The sequence below is a fragment of the Ovis aries genome, chromosome 6 (genome assembly GCF_016772045.2).
Source record: "Ovis aries strain OAR_USU_Benz2616 breed Rambouillet chromosome 6, ARS-UI_Ramb_v3.0, whole genome shotgun sequence".
In the NCBI taxonomy this organism is placed as follows: domain Eukaryota; kingdom Metazoa; phylum Chordata; class Mammalia; order Artiodactyla; family Bovidae; genus Ovis; species Ovis aries.
The window spans coordinates 91710271-91731891 of record NC_056059.1 but is presented as its reverse complement, the minus strand read 5'-3'; the positions used below and the strand labels follow the sequence as shown (position 1 = coordinate 91731891).

General features: G+C 40.5%; 1 protein-coding gene across 23 annotated transcripts in view; it reads right to left on the bottom strand.

The window, feature by feature from the left end:
* The window catches only part of ART3 (ADP-ribosyltransferase 3 (inactive)), a 151390-nt gene that overhangs the window by 18849 nt on the left and 110920 nt on the right, over positions 1–21621 (bottom strand). For 12 of the 23 annotated variants that reach the window (XM_060417261.1, XM_042251512.1, XM_042251515.1 and 9 more), the window contains exons 1-3: positions 13735–13972; positions 13269–13346; positions 8031–8742 (exon numbers count right to left, since the gene is read on the bottom strand). In XM_060417261.1, the coding sequence (XP_060273244.1) occupies positions 8031–8742; positions 13269–13346; positions 13735–13803 (859 nt within the window). In that variant the 5' untranslated portion in view covers positions 13804–13972. Of the gene's footprint in view, positions 1–8030; positions 8743–13268; positions 13347–13734; positions 13973–14513; positions 14618–21621 lie in introns of those variants that run through there. The other 11 variants (XM_060417256.1, XM_060417257.1, XM_060417254.1 and 8 more) reach the window with 2 other exon arrangements.

Sequence of the window (21621 nt, the reverse complement as noted above, 5' to 3'; positions counted from 1 at the left end):
GCCTCATAGGCAAGAAATCCAGAAAAATGTGTTCCAATGTTGAGGCTGACTTTGTTAGTGTAATCTCAGGCAAGGCATCTAACCTCTCAATTTCTAGATTTCCCATTGGTAAATAGTGGTAATTACAGGCTCTCCTAGGCTTGCTTTAGGTTTCTCTCAGTATCTCTAAGTATAAAACGTGAATGAAAGCACTCTGTACAAGCTTAAATAATACAGTTTTAAATCTTACTTTTGGTGTCTCTTCAAGCATTTAATTTCCATCTCATGCATATTCTTCAGTAATATTTATTCTTAAATAGTAATTTTATGGCCAAGTTCCTCTTATCAATGGTCTAATTTGTACTGTGATCCACAGCTAAGTGTAAACTATCTCCCCTCCTGTAGGAAGTTATCCTCAATTTGGCCTTCTCTCATTTCTCCTCTCTTTACTCCTTTGGTCATTTGTTGGGAAATTCTGCCGCTCCTCTGGTATGCAGTTCTCCAAGGGCACAGACCTTATCTTCAGTACCTGGCCCATAGCAAGAATTCAGTTTAAAACTGAGCTGAATCCTAGATTGTTCCATTTTTAAGAATTATATCATCCTGTTTTCAGTTATAGTACCCACAAAACTGGGGGAGCCTACCACATATTTATCCCTGGAGAAGGAATTGGCAACCCACTCCAGTATTCTTGCCTGGAAAATCCCATGGACAGATAAGCCTGGTGGGGTACAGTCTATGGAGTTGAAAAAAGTCAGACATGACTGAGCAACTGAACACACATACCACACGTATTTATAATTCATCTACAGTCCTCTCAATCCAACTGCAGTTTTCAAATGGGGTCATTTTAAGTGATAATTAATGTAGCCTGATTACACAGCTGACATTCTACTTTTATCAGGTCTTCTAAGAAAACAGTACAAAAGAGGTTGCAGTTCAGTTCAGTTGCTCAGTCATGTCCAACTCTTTGCGACCCCATGAATCACAGCACGCCAGGCCTCCCTGTCCATCACCAACTCCCAGAGCTCACTCAAACTCATATCCATCGAGTCAGTGATGCCATCCAGCCATCTCATCCTCTGTCTTCCCCTTCTCCTCCTGCCCCAAATCCCTCCCAGCATCAAGGTCTTTTCCAATGAGTCAACTCTTCACATGAGGTGGCCAAAGTACTGGAGTTTCAGCTTCAGCATAAGTCCTTCCAATGAACACCCAGGACTGACCTCCTTTAGGATGGACTGTTTGGATCTCCATGCAGTCCAAGGGACTCTCAAGAGTCTTCTCCAGCACCACAATTCAAAAGCATCAATTCTTCAGTGCTCAGCTTTCTTCAGAGTCCAACTCTCACATCCATACATGACCACAGGAAAAACCACAGCCTTGACTAGACGGACCTTTGTTGGCAAAATAATGTCTCTGCTTTTCAATATACTATCTAGGTTGGTCATAACTTTTCTTCCAAGGAGTAAGCGTCTTTTAATTTCATGGCTGCAATCACCATCTGTGGTGATTTTGGAGCCCCCAAAAATAAAGTCTGACACTGTTTCCACTGTTTCCCCATCTATTTGCCATGAAGTGATGGGACCAGGTGCCATGATCTTCGTTTTCTGAATGTTGAGCTTTAAGCCAACTTCTTTGCTCTCCTCTTTCACTTTCATCAAGAGGCTTTTAGTTCCTCTTCACTTTCTGCTGTAAGGGTGGTATCATCTGCATATCTGAGATTATTGATATTTCTCCCAGAAATCTTGACTCCAGCTGTGCTTCTTCTAGCCCAGTGTTTCTCATAATGTGCTTCTGCATAGAAGTTAAATAAGCAGGGGGACAATATACAGCCTTGATATACTCCTTTTCCTATTTGGAACCCGTCTGTTGTTCCATGTCCAGTTCTAACTGTTGCTTCCTGACCTGCATATAGGTTTCTCAAGAGGCAGGTAAAGTGGTCTGGTATTCCCATCTCTTTCAGAATTTTCCACAGTTTATTGTGATCCACACAGTCAAAGGCTTTGGCATAGTCAATAAAGCAGAAATAGAGGTTTTTTTCTGGAACTCTCTTGCTTTTTCCATGATCCAGCGGATGTTGGCAATTTGATCTCTGGTTCCTCTGCCTTTCCTAACACCAGCTTGAACTTCTGGAAGTTCACAGTTCACATATTGCTGAAGCCTGACTTGGAGAATTTTGAGCATTGCTTTACTAGCATGTGAGATGAATGCAATTGTGCGGTAGCTGTGGCAATTTTCCTATAAGGATGGATCTAGTGTTTGTTACCACTAGTGAAGTGAAGTGAAGTCGCTTAGTTGTGTCCGACTCTTTGTGACCCTGTGGACTGTAGCCCACCAGGCTCCTCTGTTCATGGGATTCTCCAGGCAAGAATACTGGAGTGGGTTGCCGTTTCCTTCTCCAGGGGATCTTCCCGACCCAGGGATCAAACCCAGGTCTCCTGCATTGCAGGCAGATGCTTTAACCTCTGAGCCACCTCACTCCTATATCCTTGGATTAATACGAGTATCTCTTTGACTACCAGGAATTATTTTCTCCACTTCCAACCAACTGAACTATTTTCTTTGGCTAACTAGTTCTTGTAAGGCCCACAAACGTTTTATCTTGGAAATCACAAACAAGTTTAATACAGGACTGTGTTAGCACACTAAATTTAGCACAGCATAATTTTTTTTTATTAGTATTTATTTTTTTTTCTTTATGAGTATTAACATTTTATTTTATTTATTTATTTTTTAATTTTAAAATCTTTAATTCTTACATGCATTCCCAAACATGAACCCCCCTCCCACCTCCCTCCCCATAACATCTTTCTGGGTCATCCCCATGCACCAGCCCCAAGCATGCTGCATCCTGCGTCAGACATAGACTGGCGATTCAATTCACATGATAGTATACATGTTAGAATGGCATTCTCCCAAATCATCCCACCCTCTCCCTCTCCCTCTGAGTCCAAAAGTCCGTTATACACATCTGTGTCTCTTTCCCTGTCTTGCATACAGGGTCGTCATTGCCATCTTCCTAAATTCCATATATATGTGTTAGTATACTGTATTGGTGTTTTTCTTTCTGGCTTACTTCACTCTGTATAATCGGCTCCAGTTTCATCCATCTCAACAGAACTGATTCAAATGAATTCTTTTTAATGGCTGAGTAATACTCCATTGTGTATATGTACCACAGCTTTCTTATCCATTCATCTGCTGATGGACATCTAGGTTGTTTCCATGTCCTGGCTATGATAAACAGTGCTGCGATGAACATTGGGGTACATGTGTCTCTTTCAATTCTGGTTTCCTCGGTGTGTATGCCCAGAAGTGGGATTGCTGGGTCATAAGGTAGTTCTATTTGCAATTTTTTAAGGAATCTCCACACTGTTCTCCATAGTGGCTGTACTAGTTTGCATTCCCACCAACAGTGTAGGAGGGTTCCCTTTTCTCCACACCCTCTCCAGCATTTATTGCTTGCAGATTTTTGGATCGCAGCCATTCTGACTGGTGTGAAGTGGTACCTCATTGTGGTTTTGATTTACATTTCTCTAATAATGAGTGATGTTGAGCATCTTTTCATGTGTTTGTTAGCCATCCGTATGTCTTCTTTGGAGAAATGTCTATTTAGTTCTTTGGCCCATTTTTTGATTGGGTCGTTTATTTTTCTGGAGTTGAGCTGCATAAGTTGCTTGTATATTTTTGAGATTAGTTGTTTGTCAGTTGCTTCATTTGCTATTATTTTCTCCCATTCAGAAGGCTGTCTTTTCACCTTGCTTATATTTTCCTTTGTTGTGCAGAAGCTTTTAATTTTAATTAGATCCCATTTGTTTATTTTTGCTTTTATTTCCAGAATTCTGGGAGGTGGATCATAGAGGATCCTGAGCACAGCATAATTTTTAAATCACTTTTAGAAACGTTGCCTTTTTTCATCCAGAGTTATTTTCAGTTACAGTAGAACAAGGTTCTAACTACATCCTCCTGGCTGAGCTTTTAAAACCCCTGGTTATCATCCTTTATAGTGTTTCAAACAGCCTAGCTTTAATGATCACTTCAGGCTGTTTTCGATCCTGAGTTTCCATTAGTTATCTCCAGATGGCAGCAGAGGACATCAGTTGAGACTCCAGTTTAGAGGTAAAAGTGAAGTTGCTCAGTTGTGTCCGACTCCTTACAACCCCATGGACTGTAGCCCACCAGGCTCCTCTGTCCATGGGGATTCTCCATGCAGGAATATTGGAGTGGGTGGAACATGCCCTCCTCCAGGGGATCTCCCCTATCCAAGGATCGAACCCAGGTCTCCCACATTACAAGTGGATTCTGTACCATCTGGGCCACCAGGGAAGATAAAGCAACACAATCAAACGCAGGGTCTGACTTTGTCAGAGCTCTCCAAGCAGTATACATGTGAGCCTCCAAAAAGGTTTTTCCCTTGTAGCTGGTTTGAAGATTAACCTGCTGTGTGACCTCTGGGTAACTTTCTGGGAAGGCCCTCAGAAGTTTGCCCATTCTCTTCCCCTTTCCTCACACTGGGCTAGTAACACACTAGCCCATGTAGGTCTGAGTCCTGGCTCATTCTGGATCAACCCAATGGCTCCACCCCTTTTATTGTAATCATACTCACAAACGTGAACTCTGTGCGCTCCACTGCCCACCTCTGTCCTTCAACCAGATACCAGATTTGGCCTACTGTAGCTATTGTAGCCAGGGCTTCTGTGTAACCAATGCCTCTCCAAACGGCCTTTGGCTGAATGCACCACTGAAAGTGGTATCATTTTGTCAGCCCAGCTGCAACTGGGTTTCTGGCCATAACATGCTGGTAAAATTGAACAGGTTCTGGGGTGGAGAACACAGGTCCTGATTTGTAGTGTTTGCTGATGTCCATGGTATAACTCTCAACCATGGCCAATTTCAAGCCACTGTGATGTACTGGGGAACTGGGAAGAGAGAAATGCCCACAGTTAGCAACCATGAGCTGCTTTGAGGGGCTTGGTTTTGGTCAGGTCCGATGCATATTTGGTGAAGGAAATGGGCACTTTTCCTCTCAACATAAATTTGCTCACTCCAGCCTTCATCTGTCCCTCAAGGAGAGCAGTTGTCTTATTTCCAACTCAGGATGAGGACTAGAGTGAGGCAAAAAAAGGTATGTAAAGTGCAAAATTTAAGGAAGCACTCATTCTCTGGATCATGCAGGCGCAAATGGTGCATCTATATGACCCTAAGCATGAAGACTTCCTTAAAGTCTTCCTTTTGTGCCCTAGGGATCTCAATGGTTACACAACTTCTGCCATTAAGTCAAAAGTGGACCAGCTTCCTCCCTACTCCATCCTCCAGGTAGAGTATCTCACCAGCACTTTTCTGTTCTTTTTTTTATCTCATAACGTGCTGCACATTTGAGTTTTGGTCTAAACTTCTATCCCACTTCCAAGGCCCTACTTCAGTACTTTCTCTGCTTGATAAGCAGCCATAGTTTTGGGTTCAGCTAGACAATCACATTCATGAGACCCCAAAGGCATCCCCTCACCAGTTTACTTGGTTTTATAGGCAGAGAACAGAGCATACTACTTCAGAGTGACATGGGATATAAACCTCCAACACAAGTCCTCACAGCAGTCCAGGGCTGTTCTTCAGTCCCCAGAATGACAGCTCAGGTACAAGACGACGAGATTACACAGGTGGGTACAGGACCCATCCTAGTTTAGCATCCTCATGCCACATACAGAAGACAACATCTCTTACACCAGTCAGTCCATGAGTGCACTCCAGCCCTCAGCAAGAATACTTCAGTACATCACACCACATTCAGGAATGCCCAAAGCTATGGCTTCCCTCCAGTTATTTATACTTCATTCACAATCTCTCAGCTCATGCACTCTAGCAATCAAGGGTTATGTTTACCATTAGGCAGCGCTGCATGGTTACACAGCTGTCATTCCCTCTGTAGTAGATTCCAGAGAAACAGTGCTAGAAGATCATCAAGAGGCTATTTTCATAGGATGAAGGAGAAAGGGTCTTGCTAACCCTTTACTCATATACAACAAGGCACAGTATCATAAAATTTCAGAATGCTGGGGATAGGAAAATATCTAGAAACTCCCAGAGGAAAAAACGGGTCTCACTCAAAGTTTCAGTGATGAAAATGGCTTCACATTCTTTAACAGCAACATCAGAAAGTAAAAGATAGTGGAGGAATATCTCCAAAATTCCAAGAAAAATAATTCCCAAAACAGAAATACAAATCTACAAACTATTATTTAAGTCTTTAAAGATAGGTTTTTAAGATGTACAAAGTCTTAGAAAATTTGCCTGTCTCTTTCCTCAGAAAGCTTCTGAAGAATCTCTACCCCTTCCAAAGTAAGGAGTAATTCAAGAAAGAGGAACAAATTCAAGATATAGGGGATTCTTCATAGTGCAGAAGCAAAAGTAAGTCTCAGAACAGCAGTGAGGAGAGATTTCAGGATATTTTCACAAAGCAGGACGATGGAGTACAAGGAGGGTGGCGGGGGGGAAGAGTATCTGATACGCCTATATTTTATTCAAGGAGGGTGGGGGGGGAGTATCTGATAAGCCTAAATTTTATTAAGAGAAGATGCGCATTTTTAACAGTTTATTGATGGTATGTAAAAAGCTAAGGAAACAAAAAATCATACAACTAGTAACTCTGGAGTAAAAGAAGTACTTAAAAAGAAAAGGTAGCAGTCTTGTCTACTCTGGGAGAATGGGAAGGGAAAATGCACAAATATTGAGAAGAGTGATGTTTATCAGATACTTTTAATTTACTGACCTAACAGCTATTTCTTATTCCCTTCTCCCCTGCCTCCTTACACAATAGAGGCTGGAAAAGCTAATTACCCCTTTGCAAGATTTTCTTGTAGTTCAGCTCAGTTCAGTTGCTCAGTCGTGTCCGACTCTTTGCAACCCCATAAATTACAGCACGCCAGGCCTCCCTGTCCAGAGTTCACCCAAACTCATGTCCATTGAGTTGGTGATGCCATCCAGCTGTCCCATCCTCTGTCGTCCCCTTCTCCTCCTGCCCTCAATCTTTCCCAGCATCAGGGAATGAGTCAGCAGATGACCAAGTAGCTGTTCCAGTCAATAACACACAATCTGGTGAAATCTACCTGGAGTTTCTGGGGAAGCTTTACCCTCTTGGTTAAACAGGCAGATTTGGCCGCCATCCTCCTTTCCCTTCATTTCATCTTGGACATGGACTGATGCCTATATCTGCCAACAGTCACACTGAAAACACGAATCAACAAACTCAACATGCTAAAGGTGGTGGGCAAGAAACAAAGAGTCTGAGTTACTCATGATGTAGCTGAGTTCCTGTACCAACTCTGGACAGCCCACCTGCAGTTTTTTGATTAAATGAGAGCCACCAGGCAGGTTTTCTGTTACAACCGAATGCAATAAAGAACTCCTAATTAATGTAAGGTATATTAGGGCTAAATACTTATTCTCTATAAGTATTGGGAAGTCAATAAATAATGTCTAACATTTTTAAATCAAGAAAAACATGCTGAAGCATGTTATTTACTTAGAAACATGCAGTAAGTATCTAAAAAATAGTTAAAAAACAAAAAGGGTGCCACTGAGGAGTGGGAATTGGGTTTAGAAAGGGGTAGGCAGGGCTAGGGCTATTTTTCACTGTAAGCCTTATATGGAGGGTTCTGAACCAGACACTTCTCTGTTGTGGAGGCTGTCTGCGAATAGTTGGGCAGTGCTCTTTGGCCTACACCCACTAGACGGTGCTAGCACACGGAGATGGTGCAACAATTAAAAATGTTTCCAACTACGGTCAACTGATCCTCCCAGACAAAACTGCTCCTGGTTGAGAACTATTACCTTATATTACCATTTTATTTTTTTTTTATTTTCAATAATACTGTACGATTTTGATAAAACTAAATTATGGATAAAGAAACTAACGGTATGAAAAGAGCTAGACAGGAGACCATCAATGACTTTTTTCCCTTCAAGACTCCCACTTTCCTTTCTGACTCCTCCCTGGGCCTAAGAGACTCCCTCTTCCCGTCCCAGACACACACAGACAGAACAGAGACACTTACCACCTAGAAATGCACACTCATAGTGGCTGCAGGTCTTGTTTGTGCTCTGAAGGATAAGGTTATTGCCAGCCTCATCCTGTGACACATGAAAAACCTCATTCAGAGGTATTAAAACAATTCTTTCATTTTCTTTATCAAAAAATTTTTCAACGGCAACTCCAAAACATGTTTTGATGGTTAACAGAACATGTTGGCCATCAGCAGCTTGAGGTTTGGATGAATATGCCAAGGTGAAATGGCCAAGTCGGGCTTGGTTCAGCTCTCCAAATGTAAATGAAGTATTCAGCCTTACGCTGTATACCACGTTTTTGTAACTGTTCTCACAAGATCTTCTCAGCAACTGCAGGGCTTTTGTCAGATAAAAATGGAAAGCTTTGAACTGGAAGCCATAGACATAATCTTTTCGAGACTGGCCAGCCATTTCCATAGCTTCATTGAACAGATGGTAAAAGGAAGACTGCTCTTGAGCTTCAGAAATATAGGCCATCAGGGCTATACCATAGTTATCCTTGAAATTCACAGGGAGAAAGAGCTGAGGCTTCCGAGCTTCCCACCTGGCTTCTGCATTTTCCCACACATCTTCTAAGAGCTGGAGGCTTGCTTTCTCCTCCTTGAACAGTTGAGGAACATATTTGATTTCCATCCGGTTAGCACATTTCAGGTATTCATCATCAAATGCATTATGTGCCATATCTAACATTTCAGCTTTTACCTGCAAAGGGAAAGGAAATTAGTACTCTTGAAATAAAAATATTTAGTGTATATCATTTTCTCTCAATTGTCTGCAAAGAATCCTGCATCCTCTCAAACCCTGCCAAGACTCTCTTCCTTGCTCACAATGAACTTCTGATATCTTTTTATATAGGAAATATATTCCACTGTTAGTGATAACTTCTCCCAGCTGTGACATATTTACATGAAAGAGTAAACGGGAAGTATGAGCATGACCATGCCTGTAAGTCATTCATCTGAACCCTGTAGTACAGAGGAAAGAAAATGAGTGTCAAAAAAAGAAATGGGTGGCAGTCCTGGCTCTGAAAGATATTCTTAGCTTGATTTCCTCAGCCACTCAAGACTACTGAGTGAATCTGAAATACCTTGTGTGAAACACTTTACTAGATGGATACATACATAAAGGCAAATATTCCCCCTTTTTCTTTGAGGACACCGCTCCTTTTTCTGTATGGTTTGGCTAGGACTAATTCTGCATCTTCAGCCCCTATTATAAGTAATGATGCGGGCTTAAAAACCAGAGCACTCCCAGATAAACAAAAGGCTTTCTTTTCCTTCAACCATAAGCTCTAAGGATAATATTGGCTTGGAGAAGCCAATAGCTATCCTTTTAGTCCCTTAAAGAATCCTGTCTGCAAATAAAGCCAACAAAGAAAGGTTTGTAGAGCTTAGAGGTGAAGAGAGATGAGGTCCTGATAACACTACTTAAGGCCTAAGTCTAGCATTACCTGAAAGCTGTATTTTGCTCCAGTTGTTAGAAACAGTAAATTCCCTATTCATCTGGGCTTTTTGTTCTATGCAACTGGAAAAGGACTAAGATTCTTTAAATGATACGCATAACATAAGAAGCAGGATAGTGTAGTATACCTAACACTAGCTTTGAGCCAGAGAGATCTGGGTTCTAATTCCATTTCTGTTACTAACTAGGTACTGATTACGTATGGCATTTGACATTTTTGAGCTTCAACAGCACTAAGGGAATACTTCTTAGACTCCTTTGCATGTCCAGCATATTCCAATTGGCCATTAAAGGTCACAGTTTCTCAAGGCTATTTATTTTCCAAATCTCAAGTCTACCCTTAGGCAATGATGTAAGACCCATAGTTTCAATGATCATCTGAATATCTCTGACGTGTTGTGTAAGTGCAAGATCTATATATCAACTACATAATTAATAACTCCATTTGACTTCTGTATATCAACTGCCTGCTTAATAATTTCACTTGAGGTGCTCAAAGATCCTTCAAACAAAACAATCTAAGAGCAAGGCCAAACTTACAACCCTACTGTCTACAGCTGGCATCAAAACCTAGTCCTTATATAAAACCATCCATTCATTTGTGAAATTTTCTTAGATTTCTCCTTCTCACTCACGCCCTGCACTCCTAAGGCCTAAAAAAACTTCTCCAGAGTGCTTTCTGTGTGTGCAGCACTAAGTGTTCATATATGTTAACTCATTTAATCTTCATGGTAACCCTATGAAGTAGGTTCAGTTCAGTTCAGTCACTCAATTGTGTCCAATTCTGCAACCCCGTGGACTGCAGCACTCCAGGCCTCTCTGTCCATCACCAACTCCTGAAGCTTACTCAAACTCATGCCCATCAAGTCAGTGATCCCATCCAACCATTTTATCCTCTGTTGTCCCCTTCTCCTCCTGCCTTCAATCTTTCCCAGCATCAGGGGCTTTTCCAGTGAGTTAGTTCTTCGCATCAGGTGGCCAAAGTATTGGAGTTTCAGCTTCAGCATCAGTCCTTTCAATGATTCAGGACTGATTTCCTTTAGGATAGATAGGCTGGCTCTTCTTGCAGTCCAAGGGACTCTCAAGAGTCTTCTCCAACACCACAGTTCAAAAGCATCAATTCTTTGGCACTCAGCTTTCTTTATAGTCCAATTTCATATCCATAGGTAGGTAGGTACTATTATTAGCCCCTCTTTTAAAATGAGGAAACTAAGGCAGGGAGACTAACTTGTATGGAATTCAGATTTGAACCCAGGCAATCTGGCTCCAGAGTCTGTTCCTTAACCAAAATATGTTTCTGATGATAAAGACCATTGACATTTCTATAGTACTTAAAAAAAAAAAAAGAATTTAACTTTGTCTTTATAACAACACTTATGAAAGCTCTGGACAAGTAGTGCTAGTAGGAACTGTACTGACATCAGAAACTGTCTGATTACCAGGCACAAAATATTCTACTGGGAAAGTCACTGAGATCCCTGAAATTCTAGGTCCGTAGGTCAGTTTCTTGAAGTGGGAATTTGAGCTTTACTAGATCAAATCATTGCCATCTCCGAGCCAAGAAATGCACTTTCCTCCACAGCACAAAATGTACCAGAGTGCATCCTGGGCACCAATGTCTAATTTATCTTCAAGACTTCAACATATTATAAGACATCATCCCCTGAAACCACCTCCCACATTCCTCACATCATATCCAAGAGTTGATCCACTATGTTCCTGTCTTTCCCCTGTGCCTCTAACCAGTCTCCACATGTCTAATTTTAGACTTCAAGTCTTTCTGGCCCAAGGCCACAGCTGATTGTGTGTTCTGAACAGTGAGTACCTTGAGCAGTGAAAAAGCCCACAAATGCCACCACCATTCAGGGAAAACTGAATGGACATTAAGGAACAGGTACAAAGGCTAGGTGAACCTACTAATTATATTTTCTTCCTGAGTTATCCACCGAAACAAGGCTATATGGATGAAGCTTAATTACCAAAAATTTATTATAAAAATGTAAAAATGATTTTAAAAGATATCAGTTAAATTATGAAACATTCATAAATAAACACATCAAAATTATGTTGCAGAAAAATATTAAAAAGGCAAATGAGTGAGATACCACCTCATATCCATTAGGATGGATATAAAGATAAGGAAAAAAGGGAAAACAGCAAATGTAGGCAATGATATAGAGAAACTGAATCCTCATACACTGCTGTGTAAGTAATACAAAATGTGGAAAACAATTTGGCCGTTCCTCACAATGTTAAAACATTGAGCCACCATATGACCCAGCAATTATATACTTCTGGTATAAACCCAAGAGAACTGAAAATATATATATTCACACAAATATATGTTCACACAAACAAAAATCTGTTTGCAAAGGTTTGTGGCAGGACTATTCATTCATAAGTCCTGAATGAGGAAATGGCAACTCACTCCAGCAGTCTTGCCTAGAAAATCCCATGGACAGAGGAGCCTGGGAGCTCCAGTCCATGGGGTCACAAAGAGCTGGACAGGACTGAGCATGCATACTCGCATTCATTCATAAGAATCAAAAAGTGGGATCAACTCAAATGCCCAACAATTAATGAATGGATAAACAAAATGTGGCATAACCATGCAATGTAATATTACTATACTACAAAAAAGAACAAACTACTAATATACACTGCAACATGTACGAAGCTGGAAAATGTTATGCTAAAAGAAGCCACCGAGAAGGCCAGATATTGTATGATTCCATTCAGATGAAATGTCCAGAATCTGCAAATTCACAGAGACAAAGCAGATTAATGGATCTCAGGGGATATAGGGAAGAGGGAATTGGAACTGACTGCTAACAGCTACAGGGCTTCTTTTGGGGGTGACAGGAATCCTATAATGAGATAAAGTGATGATGGTTGCACAACATAGTGAATATATGACAATCACTGAACTATACACTTTAAAATGGTATCTTTTTATATGAGAATTACACTTCAATTTTTTAAAAGTCACACTGCAAAACAGGTAACAGAATATACAATGATTCTATAAACAATATTTCAGATTATTAAACTCAAAATGGATTAAGTTTTTAAGAATTTAACACATTTTAAAGAAGGTACTTCAAATCAGTGGACAAATACTCAGTAGTGCTGTGAAAGCTAACAATGTGGGGGAGAAAAAATCAATGAGATACCTGGCTCATATTTTACATAAAAACATGTTACAGAATGTTTAAAGATTCAATTGTAAAAAATAAAATCATGAAAGTTCTACCAGAATAAAAAGAATGCTGAATGGGAGAAAACAGCCACTATATAAAACATGGGAAGCAAGCAGACATGGCACTGTCAACGTATATGAAGAAAAACACATGTTTTTAGAATATCCGATGCCACGGACAGACACCTGTAGCATAGTATTAACTTAAAAAGGTAAAAAGAAAAAACACTGTATGTAGCATGAATCTATCTTGTAAATTACAAACATGAATACACAGAAAAAGCTGAGAAGCCTACACACCAACAGATTAAGACTCTTTCCCTCTGGGTGGAAAACTGTGGATGATTTTTACTTTCCTCCCTTTGTCTACTTTTAATTTTTAATTTTTTACAGTTAACATGTATCAGTGTGTAAAAGGTAAGATCTAAAAAACAAACTTATTTTAAAAAACTAACATTATTATTATATCTGTCCTCATTTCTACCATCAACCCACACAAATGCCTCAGGCAACCTTATACCAAGAGTTCCCGTTCCAATGACCACATGCTTCCCATTCCTAACATTACCTGGAGGATGTCCATTAGAATCATAGGTGCCAGCAGCACGGTGACCATTTCAAAATGTCCTGTCTTCATTTTTCTCTTCTAAATTAAAATGAAAGAATTCCAATTCAGTAGAAGTTTAGAGAAATAGAACAGGATGACACACATGTATACACTTTTTCATTCTGGGTAAGAGTGGGTATCATGATGGTTAGGAAGTGATTATGAATAAATTCCCAATGGCTGAAAGGGTCATTAGATTTTGTCTGGTGATCTAACACCTTCATTCTACACATGAGGAAACAAAAGCTCAGAAAACTTCAGATATTTGCTCAGGATTAAATCTGTCAATTTCCATTCTCCTTTAGACATGTTGTCTCTCCCACCAACAGTCACTGATAGTCAATTATTCTTCCTCCCTCTCAATCTCCCCTCATCATACACAGGAAAACACAAACTGAACAAAAAAAAAGAAAGAAAAACACAACACCATTGCAGATTGGTTTCCTAGCTCCCTGTCTCCAAGAATCCTCCAGGAGTTAGTATCCACACACATCATTCATTCTTCATCCTCTCTGCAAACCAAGTGACACCCATTTGGTAGGATGGAGACAGGTAGTGGTAAAAACCAGAAGGTTATCCGGGGTGTTCTCTTCCTCCCAAATATTCACATTTAAGAGAAGCCAAGGATAAACAAGCATCCTGAATAACTTGCTGAAAGCAGGAATGAGAATAAGAAGAAGGTGAACAGGAAGCAACTCTGGTAAGATTATATAACTCTACTGGCTGTGTGCCCAATATTCATCCCAACATTCATGAGACAGAAGCAGGTAAACAGGAGGGTAAGAGGCCATCAAGGGCTGAAGGTGTCCCAGAATCACTAACTGATTCAATTAATTAAAGGCTGCTTTTCGGCTTTTTCTACACACCTAAAACAAAGTTGACATGGCTGGAACTGAACTGAAATCTCTTTTTCATCCTACCAATCACCATATTCTGGCACCTGAAAGTGGGGATGAACAGCACAAGGGAAAGAAGACAGTCTTCCCTTTGGCCCCAGATTACCATCTTTATTCACAAGCAGTCTCTTTCATTAAAGATATTAAAAGATAGCACAAAAATGCCACTTCTGTGTTAATCATCCCTTTAGAAAAGAGATTTTGAAAATAACACTTGACAGATAACTGTTACAAGACAAGCTCTGAATGAGGATTTTCTTGAAAAATCTTCACTTCCGTAGTCTGAATGTAAATAAGTCAAAATGTTTACCTGGCTTTTCTGCCTGTGGAGTTTTAAATGATGCTAGGTCTCACTGCTTCCCCACTCTCTCAGTTGTGGTGAGGGTGTCTTCAGGATAGGAGGTTGTTGACACTGAGAGCTGAAAAGGGAATGCTTTTCTTTTTATAAACATCCCCAGCAGTAGCTTGGCAGTGGCACATTACCTCATTTGTGTTCTGCTATTTATATCTGGCCCCCACACTATCCCTTGGAATCACCACAGTTAACACATGAAATCTCCAAGAGGCTTGTAAAGCCACAGCAATTCCCTCCAACCATACAGCATGTTCAGTCTGAGCCCTCAGATCTGAGCTTCTCAGAGAGTGATCACACTTCCCATTCCTAACCTTTTGACCCTTTGATTCTGAGATGTCAAGCTAAAGCAAGGATTTTACCCTCGCTAGATGGTTCACATAACTCAGAGAATTTCCTGTGTTAATCACCGGCAACGGTGATGGCTATCACCATTCACTCAACCGGCTTACTGTGCCAGGTGCTGGGATGCGCAAGGAAAACAAATCCGAAAAGCACTCAAACTAACAAAAGATGTGAAACTTATCCAGAATACATGTTAAGAACCTTAAGTACAAAGCCCAGTGAGAGCACTAAGAAGGGAAGGACTTGGCAGTATCTGCAACTATAGCTCTCATTTGAGTAACGTACACCTAGTAAATACATTGACTGCAATGTTGAAGACCATATGTTATTTGTTTTTCTCTCCCTGACTTATTTCTTGGCATAATGCCCTCAAGAGCCATCCACATTGTTACAAATGGCATTATTTCATTCTTTTTATGGCTGAGTAATATTATATTATATACTTACCATATCTTCTTTATCCACCTAACTGTCCATGGACACTTAAGTTGCTTCCGTATCTTCTTGTTCAGTCGCTCAGTCCTATCCAACTCTTTCAGACCCCATGGACTGCAGCACACCAGGCTTCCCTGTCCTTCACCATCTCCCAGAGTTTGCTCAAACTCACGTCCATTGAGTTGGCGATGCCATCCAACCATCTCGTCCTCTGTTGTCCTCTTCTCTTCCTGCCTTCAATTTTTCCCAGCATGTAAATAATGCCATTCAGAACATGAAAGTACAGAAATCTTTTCAACTGTTTTAATTTTCTTTGAGTTAATACTCAGAAGTGGAATTGTTAGATCATTTGTTGTTACTGTTGCTGTTCAGTCACTAAGTCATGTTCAACTCTTTGTGACCCCATGGATTACAGCACACCAAGCTCCTCTGTCCTCCAATATCTCACAGAGTTTGCTCAAACTCATGTCCACTGAGTCGATGATGCTATCTAACCATCTCATCCTCTGTCACTCTCTTCTCTTTAGCTTTCAGTCTTTCCCAGCATCAGGGTCATTTCCAATGAGTTGGCTCTTGCATCAGGTGGCCAAACTATCAGGGTTTCAGCTTCAGCATCGGTCCTTCCAGTGAATATTCAGGGTTGATTTCCTCTAGGATTGACTGGTTTGATCTCCTTGCTGTCCAAGGGACTCTCAAGAATCTTCTCCAGCACCACAATGCAAAAGCATCAGTTCTCTTGTGTTCAGTCTCCTTTATGGTCCAACTCTCATATCCATACATGACTATTGGAAAAACCATAGCTTTAACTATACAGACCTTTGTCAGCAAAGTGATATTTCTGTTTTCTAATATGCTATCTAGGTTTATCATAGCTTTCCTTCCAAGGAGCAAGCGTCTTTGAATTTTACAACTGCAGTCACCCTCCACAGTGATTTTGGAGCCCAAGAAAACCCAATTCTGTTTTTCATTTTTTGAAGAACTCCCCATATTTCTCATAGCGAATGCACCAACTTGGATTCCCATCAAGAGTGCATAAGCATTTCTTTTTCTTCACATTCTCCAATATTTGTTGTCTTTTTAAATAACAGCCATTCTCACAGGTGTGAGGTGATAGTTCATTGTGGTTTTGATGTGCATTTCCCTGATGATTAGTGATACTGATCTTTCTATGTGTCTGCTGGCCATTTGTGTATATTATTTGAAAAAATATCTCTTCAGGTCTTCTGTTCATTTTTATATGCATTATTTCTGATTGAGTTGTTATGAGTTCTTTACAAAGTTTGGATACTAACCCTTTATCATACGTATGATTTGCAAATATTTTCCACCATTCAGGTTGTATTTTCATTTTTAGATGCTTTCCTTTCCTGAGCAGAAACTCCTTAGTTTAGCTGAGTACCATTTTTTGATTTTTGCTTTTACTGCCTTTGCTTTTGGTGTCAAATTCAAAAAATCACTGCTAAGACCAATGCCAAGGAGCTTACCACTTATGTTTCCTCTAGGAGTTTTACGGTTCAGGTCTTACATTCAAGTCTTTAATACATTTTGAGTTAATTTTTAATGTATGATGTGAGAGAGTGGTCAGATTTAATTTTTTGCATGTGCCTATTCAGCTTATTTAACTTCTATGCAGAGTACATCATGAGAAACGCTGGACTGGAAGAAACACAAGCTGGAATCAAGATTGCCGGGAGAAATATCAATAACCAGTTATGCAGATGACACTGCCCTTATGGCAGAAAGTGAAGAGAAACTAAAAGCCTCTTGATGAAAGTGAAAGCGGAGAGTGAAAAAGTTGGCCTAAAGCTCAACATTCAGAAAACGAAGATCATGGCATCTGGTCCCATCACTTCATGGGAAATAGATGGGGAAACAGCGGAAACAGTGTCAGACTTTATTTTTTTTTGGCTCCAAAATCACTGCAGATGGTGACTGGAGCCATGAAATTAAAAGACGCTTACTCCTTGGAAGAAAAGTTATGACCAACCTAGATAGTATATTCAAAAGCAGAGACATTACTTTGCCAACTAAGGTCCGTCTAGTCAAGGCTATGGTTTTTCCTGTGGTCATGTATGGATGTGAGAGTTGGACTCTGAAGAAAGCTGAGCACCAAAGAACTGATGCTTTTGAACTGTGGTGTTGGAGAAGACTCTTGAGAGTCCCTTGGACTGCAAGGAGATCCAACCAGTCCATTCTGAAGGAGATCTGCCCTGAGATTTCTTTGGAAGGAATGATGCTAAAGCTGAAACTCCAGTACTTTGGCCACCTCATGTGAAGAGCTGACTCATTGGAAAAGACTCTGATGCTGGGAGGGATTGGGGGCAGGAGGAGAAGGGGATGACAGAGGATGAGATGGCTGGATGGCATCACTGACTCGATGGACGTGAGTCTGAGTGAACTCCGGGAGTTGGTGATGGACAGGGAGGCCTTGCATGCTGCAATTCATGGGGTCGCAAAGAGTCGGACACGGCTGATCGACTGAACTGAACTGATTCAGCTTTCCCAACACCATTACTGAACACCATTCCCAACACCATTTACTGAAGAGATTCCTTTCCCCATTGTATACTGGCTCCTTTTTTGTAAGTTAATTGACCATATATGCATGGGTTTATTTCTGGGCTTGCCATTCTAGTTCACTGATCTATGTGTCTGTTTTTATGTCAATACCACACTGTTTTGATTACTATGCATGTGTGTTAGTCGCTCAGACATGCCCAACTCTTTGCAACCCCATGGACTGCAGCCTACCAGGCTCCTCTGTCCATGGGATTCTCCAGGGAAGTATACTGGAGTGGGTTGCCATTTCCTTCTCCATTTGATTACTACAGCTTTACAATAAAGTTTGAATTGTGGCACACAATACTTTAAGCTTTGTTCTTCTTTCTCAAGATTGCTTTGCCTGTTTGAAGGTTTATGTGGTCCCCCCAAAATTTTGGGTTTCACTGGTGGCTCAGATAGTAACGAGTTCACTTGCGATGCAATGGGTTCAATCCCTGAGTCAGGAAGATCCTCTAGAGAAGGGGATGGTAACCCACTCCAGTATTCCTGGCTGGAGAATTCCATGGACAGAGGAGGCTGCAAGGCTGTACAGTACATGGAGTCACAGAGTTGGACAAGACTGAGTGACTAATGCTTACTTACTAAACAAGTTTTAGAATTTTTTTTTTGGTCCTATTTTGTGGAAAATGCCATTGGAATTTTCAAACGGATTGCACTGAATCTGTAGATGGCTTTGAGTAGTATAGACATTTTAACAATATGGATTCTTCTAGTCCCTGAGCATTGAATATCTTTCTATTCATCTGAGTCTTCTTCATCTTCTCTCATCGCCTTGATTAAATTTATTCACACTTTATTATTTTTGGTGAACTATAAATGAGATTATTTTTCTTTATTTTTCTTTCTGATAGTTATCGGTGCATTGAAACGTAAGAAATTTCTGTGTATTGATTCTGTGTCCTGCAACTTCACTGAATTTATTAGTTCTAGTTTTTGGAGGAATCTTGAGGACTTTCTGTATATAGTATTATGTCATCTGCAAACAGAGACAGTTTTACTTCTTCCTTTCCAATTCAGATGATTTAATTTCTTTCTCTTGCTGGACTGCTCTAATTAGGACTCCCAATACAATGCTGAGTAAGTGTCTAGAGTGGCCATCCTGGTCTTGCACCTGATTTTAGGTGAAAAGCTTTCAGCTTTTCATCACTGAGCATATTAGCTATAGATCAATCACAGACAACCCTTACTACATGGAGGTACATTCCCTTTATACTTTATTGAGAATTTTTTTTTTAATCAAAATGGGTGTTAAATTTTCTTAAGTGCTTTTTCTACATCTGTTGTGATGATCACATGATTTTTATCTTTCACTTTTTTAATCTGCAGTATTTCACTGACTGATTTGTGTCTCTGAATTATCCCTGCATCCCTGGAATGAATTCCACTTGATAATGGTGTATAATACTTTTAATGCATTGTTGAACTCAGTTTGCTAATAATTTGTTAAGGATTTTTACATCTATGTTCATCAGGGATATTAGTCTGAAATTTTCATTTTTTTGTGTGTCTTTGTGTGGATTTAGTATCAGGCTAAGAATGCCCTTATAAAATGAGTTATGAACTCAGACATGTTTCCTCTTCTATTTCTTGGAAAAGTCTCAGAAGGACTGGTGTTAATTCTTTTCCAAATACTTGGTAGAATTTGTCATTGAAACCATCTGGACTTTTATTTGGGGCAAGTTTTTAATTACTGATTCAATCTGCTTACTAATAATCAGTCTGTTCTGATTTTTTGTTTCTTCCTGATTCACTGCTGGAAGGTGGTTACTAGGAATTTATCCATTTCTTCTAGGCTGCCCAAATTATTAGCATATACTTTATTTGAAGCAGTCTCTCACAATTCAGTTCAGTCATTCAGTCATGTCTGACTCTTTGAAACCCCATGGACTGTAGCACGCCAGGCTTCCCTGTCCATCACCAACTCTTGAAGCTTACTCAAACTCAAGTCCATCAAATCAGTGATGCCATCCAATCATCTTATCCTCTGTCGTCCCCTTCTTTCTCTGCCTTCAATTTTTCCCAGCATCAGGGTCTTTTCCAATGAGTCAGTTCTTCTCATCAAGTGGCCAAAATATTTGGAGTTTCAGCTTCAGCATCAGTCCTTCCAACGAATATTCAGGGCTGATGCTGGAGCAGCCATGAAGAGATACCCCATGCCAAAGGTAAGAAAAACCCAAGTAAGATGGTAGGTGTTGCAAGAGGGCATCAGAGGGCAGACACAATGAAACCATACTCACAGAAAACTAGTCAATCTAATCACACTACGACCACAGCCTTGTTTAACTCAATGAAACTAAGCCATGCCCACGGGGCAACCCAAGACGGTCGGGTCATGGTAGAGAGGTCTGACAGAATGTGGTCCACTGGAGAAGGGAATGGCAAACCACTTCAGCATTCTTGCCTTGAGAACCCCATGAACAGTATGAAAAGGCAAAATGATAGGATACTGAAAGAGGAACTCCACAGGTCAGTAGGTACCCAACACGCTACTGGAGATCAGTGGAGAAATAACTCCAGAAAGAATGAAGGGATGGAGCCAAGGCAAAAGCAATACCCAGCTGTGGAGGTGACTGGGGATAGAAGCAAGGTCCGATGCTGTAAAGAGCAATATTACATAGGAACCTGGAATGTCAGGTCCATGAATCAAGGCAAATCGGAAGTGGTCAAACAAGAAATGGCAAGAGTGAACGTCGACATTCTAGGAATCAGTGAACTAAAATGGACTGGAATGGGTGAATGTAACTCAGATGACCATTATATCTACTACTGCAGGCAGGAATCCCTCAGAAGAAATGGAGTAGCCATCATGGTCAACAAGAGTCTGAAATGCAGTACTTGGATGCAATCTCAAAAATGACAGAATGATCTCTGTTTGTTTCCAAGGCAAACCATTCAGTATCACAGTAATTGAAGTCTATGCCCCAACCAGTAATGCTGAAGAAGCTGAAGTTGAACGATTCTATGAAGAACTACAAGACCTTTTAGAACTAACACCCAAAAAAAAATGTCCTTTTCATTATAGGGGACTGGAATGCTAAAGTAGGAAGTCAAGAAACACCCGAAGTAACAGGCAAATTTGGCCTTGGAATGCGGAATGAAGCAGGGCAAAGACTAATAAAGTTTTGCCAAGAAAATGCGCTGGTCATAGCAAACACCCTCTTCCAACAACACAAGAGAAGACTCTACACATGGACATCACCAGATGGTCAACACCGAAATCAGACTGATTATATTCTTTGCAGCCAAAGATGGAGAAGCTCTATACAGTCAACAAAAACAAGACCAGGAGCTGACTGTGGCTCAGATCATGAATGGAGCTGACAATGGCTCCTTATTACTAAATTCAGACTTAAACTGAAGAAAGTAGGGAAAACCGCTAGACCATTCAGGTATGACCTAAATCAAATCCCTTATGATTATACAGTGGGAGTGAGAAATAGATTTAAGGGCCTAGATCTGATAGGTAGAGTGCCTGATGAACTATGGACGGAGGTTCATGACATTGTACAGGAGACAGGGATCAAGACCATCCCCATGGAAAAGAAATGCAAAAAAGCAAAATGGCTGCCTGGGGAGGCCTTACAAATAGCTGTGAAAAGAAGAGAGGCGAAAAGCAAAGGAGAAAAGGAAAGATATAAGCATCTGAATGCAGAGTTCCAAAGAATAGCAAGAAGAGATAAGAAAGCTTTCTTCAGTGATCAATGCAAAGAAATAGAGGAAAACA